At 28.0% G+C, this 3,580-nt stretch overlaps 1 protein-coding gene across 1 annotated transcript; it reads left to right on the forward strand.

Annotated features, from left to right (window-relative positions):
* The first annotated feature begins 608 nt into the window (after window positions 1–608).
* LOC105569059 lies at window positions 609–2,869 on the forward strand. Its single transcript, XM_012025210.1, has 2 exons — window positions 609–760; window positions 2,110–2,869. Exons 1-2 carry the CDS (start codon window positions 685–687, stop codon window positions 2,391–2,393), a joined length of 360 nt encoding a protein of 119 aa, XP_011880600.1. The 5' UTR covers window positions 609–684; the 3' UTR covers window positions 2,394–2,869.
* Window positions 2,870–3,580: the final 711 nt, after the last annotated feature.

The raw sequence follows: 3,580 nt of genomic DNA on the forward strand, positions 1-3,580 counted from the left end.
TATATATTTATATATCAAGTACAATTACTGTATGAGCTCGAATTATCTAAATTTAATGAATTTAAGTGAAAATGTCTATTGATTTAAAATTCTGAAATACGAAATAATAACAATAGTTATCGTTATCTCGTATAAATGTGATTATCAATAACAATAGTTCATGATAATTACGTTTCTTACGGATTGTTTAAAAATTAATTAAAATCGGCAGTATTTTGTGATTAATATAATAGAAAAGTATTTTTTACTACAATGGCCAGAAATTCTTTAAAAATCCTTAAAAATTTTCAGTTTATTTCTCCCATATTTTTTATTTTTTCGCATTTTTAATAATTTTAAACAATAAAAAAAATACTTTAAGTTTTGAAATACTTTTAGATTAATCTTTTTCTTGCAGTTTATAGCTTGGTTGTTTTAAATAAAACAAACATTTTAATATATTTTTCAAACAAAGTTATAAATTTGTTAAGTATATGTTATATGTATGTATGTACTATAAGAACACAGTCTTATTTTCCAACATTCAATTATAATTATTTCGATATAACGGACTAAAATCAGATATCGCGGGAGATTTGGTGGTCCAATGACGTGCCACTTGATAATCCTAGCAATATGGTGCACAGAGACTGCGCTATGCCTCGGGATGCTGTATGATCAATACATTACGCTCTGGACCAAAGAATGGAATCATCAAACTACGTGTCATCTAGAAACATCATGAAAACTAAAACACATACCTGCGTGCCAGGTACCGCCGGTAAGTTCAGGATATTTTTCTATTTTCACATCGACTGTTTAAACATTCGAGAGATTATAACCTTTGAGTATACAATACTTCGCATAAAAATACAGTATAATCGGAGATGTATATTACCAATACACACTATAATAATTCAGAGAAGTGCGTTATTTATGGATACAATTATTAAATACTAACAAAAATCCTTATAGATGAATAGCACGCTTTAGTTGATAGAATTATTTTTTTATTATTTTATCTAAGAAGTGAGTTTGCTGCAATTTTATCAATTTAAGAAAGAATTATTATTAGAGGAATTTATTCATACAGAAATGAAGCGTTAAATAAGAGTTTTCAGAGCTGCTTCTGAGATTTTCCAAGAATTAATTTTTAAAATAAATTTTACAGAGAGAACCACACTGGCTTGAATAACTTTTATTTTTAGTGATAGAAAGAAATGCTTAAAAAACGAAATAATTAATAATTATAAGATAAATTACTTTCTCTCACAACTAATTTTGAATGTTCTTAAAGAAGCAAGAGAAATAGGTCACATTCTACTAAAGTTAGTGACTTTAAAATGTGTCCTTGTCTCTTTGACTTATAATAAAAATTATATCATTTTTATCATCTTTCAGATGTTTTTCTTGAAATCAAGCAATGTTCTTAGAGGCTACCTACAAATGAAAAAGTTATTCAGATGGTCTGTTTTAGATGTTTTTGTATATATTCTGTATAATTATATTCAGGACATCTAAAACAAAGCATTGAAATATCTCAAAAACTAAGCTCAGCGTCAATTTTTTAAGATCATATGAAAGATATCATTTTTTATATAAAAATGTATAATATTTTTGCATGGTATGAAATACATATGATTCTTCATTATTCTATAACGTATAAAGTATTTGAGTTATTAAAGAACCAATAATTAATTAACGTGATATTTTATACTGTATTATGGCACATTATACCAGTAAATTAAAATATTAAATGTCTCGTAGCTATTAATTATTCCTCGAGAACTATACCTTAATATTTTCACATACACAATAATCCGATGGATTAATTACTGTAAAGTAAATACAAAGTTGTATTAAAAAGATAATTGTATAATACAAATTGTATATGTATGTATATATTATCAGTATATATGTTAAAATATTTATTGTGTATACGTATACAATGTATACATAGGTATATGTACATATTTAAAGTATTAAGCTTATTGAAAATGTTAAAGATATTTCTTGTTTCATTTTAATTAAATGCTGAATTAAATTTTTAACTAATGCATTATATTTGGACTATTGCTTACGTAAGAATGCCTCATTGCCACGCGATACTGTAGTCACATAAATTTGCAGATTTACCTGTTGGAGAATCAATCGAGGAGATCGCCGAATCTGTAGATGAGTTACGGGAGAAACTCGCCAATATGAAGAAGCTTATGAAAGACCGAAGAGGTACAACGCTGGGGGAGATTAGTGCCCGAAAAAGAAAAGAAACTTCTAACATGATAGACGGCCATCTCCTGTCCTGGATTTTCGGATTGGCTCTTATGGGGATCGTAATCGTTAGCTTTTACGCTTTCTATAATCTTTATTACGCAGTGCTGAAGAGATTCCCATCTCATCATACGGAATTATAAAAAGAGTGTGCGAGAACAAAAAAAACAAAGCTCAAAATTTATGTAAAGTTTAAATTATATTATAAAATTGGCCTTTCTTAATTTTTTTGTCAGTTAATATCTCAACAAAAATAATTCCAACGAATTAAACATTCTGTTTCCTACAAACTCTTTGACGGACGTGTGTTCGATCTTTCTCAATAAAAATGTCATAAAGAAACTTGTAATTTTCAGATAATTAGCGATTAAAAATAAAAATTTCTGACAAATTAAATTTGCGAAAAGGAGAAATAGACAATGTCATATTTTTATTCATATTTTGCTTAATTTCGTATTTATTTAATAAAATTATAATCTCTGAAATATCACGATTGCGAAGGCATTGTAAAATTGTTAAAAACTAGAGATATACGAAAATCTTTAAATGTTAAAAAAAAATTAGGGCTGATTACAAAAGATATTATTCATATTCGATATAATAAAAGATTATACATTAATTAATGGTTATTCCATTTTAGAAAAATTCCTTAGACTTCATTTAAATTAATATTTTCAATGCAATATGATTTTTCAGTTAAATATATCATCAAAACAAAAGAGGATTAAAAGGCATAAATTACTACCGTAAACTTATGTGATTATGGCTACTTTTTCGGTATTTGTTTATGTGCATAGGACTCCCCGTACAAACCTTATGGAATTTGGGTCCTGGTAGATTTGGTTGTAACTTTATATAATAGAATTTGTAGCTTATAATGTATCGCTGAACAAAAGTTCTCATTGCACCAACTCAATTGATTGAGTTGTTTGAGCGCTAGAGATCATCAAATAATTAGTGTATTGTGATGTCCGAAAACGGTCAAATACCTTGAAAATAATTATGTATTTTAGAAGAAATCTTGCAAACAAAAGTTGGTAGGTTTACGAATTACTAATGTGCTCAGATATTTGGCCCGAGGCCTAATATGAGGCCTATGAGACCCAATCGACTTTATCACACGAAAACCTGTATTTTTATTCTAGATCCTTGTTTAAGGCAATTTTTTATCCGTATATGTACTTTCTATGTTAAGTCAAATGCAATTTCAATGTTCAATTTCTTCTGACTAAAATAACAGTCTTAATATGTTACTTTGTAAGTTTACCGCCGACATTAGCGTAATTTGCACATTATGTGCTGAAAAAGACTGTGTTTTGCGCGCGCGCGC

This window comes from Vollenhovia emeryi, unplaced genomic scaffold, assembly GCF_000949405.1.
Source record: "Vollenhovia emeryi isolate VEMERY1.0 unplaced genomic scaffold, V.emery_V1.0 DF942381.1, whole genome shotgun sequence".
NCBI lineage: Eukaryota > Metazoa > Arthropoda > Insecta > Hymenoptera > Formicidae > Vollenhovia > Vollenhovia emeryi.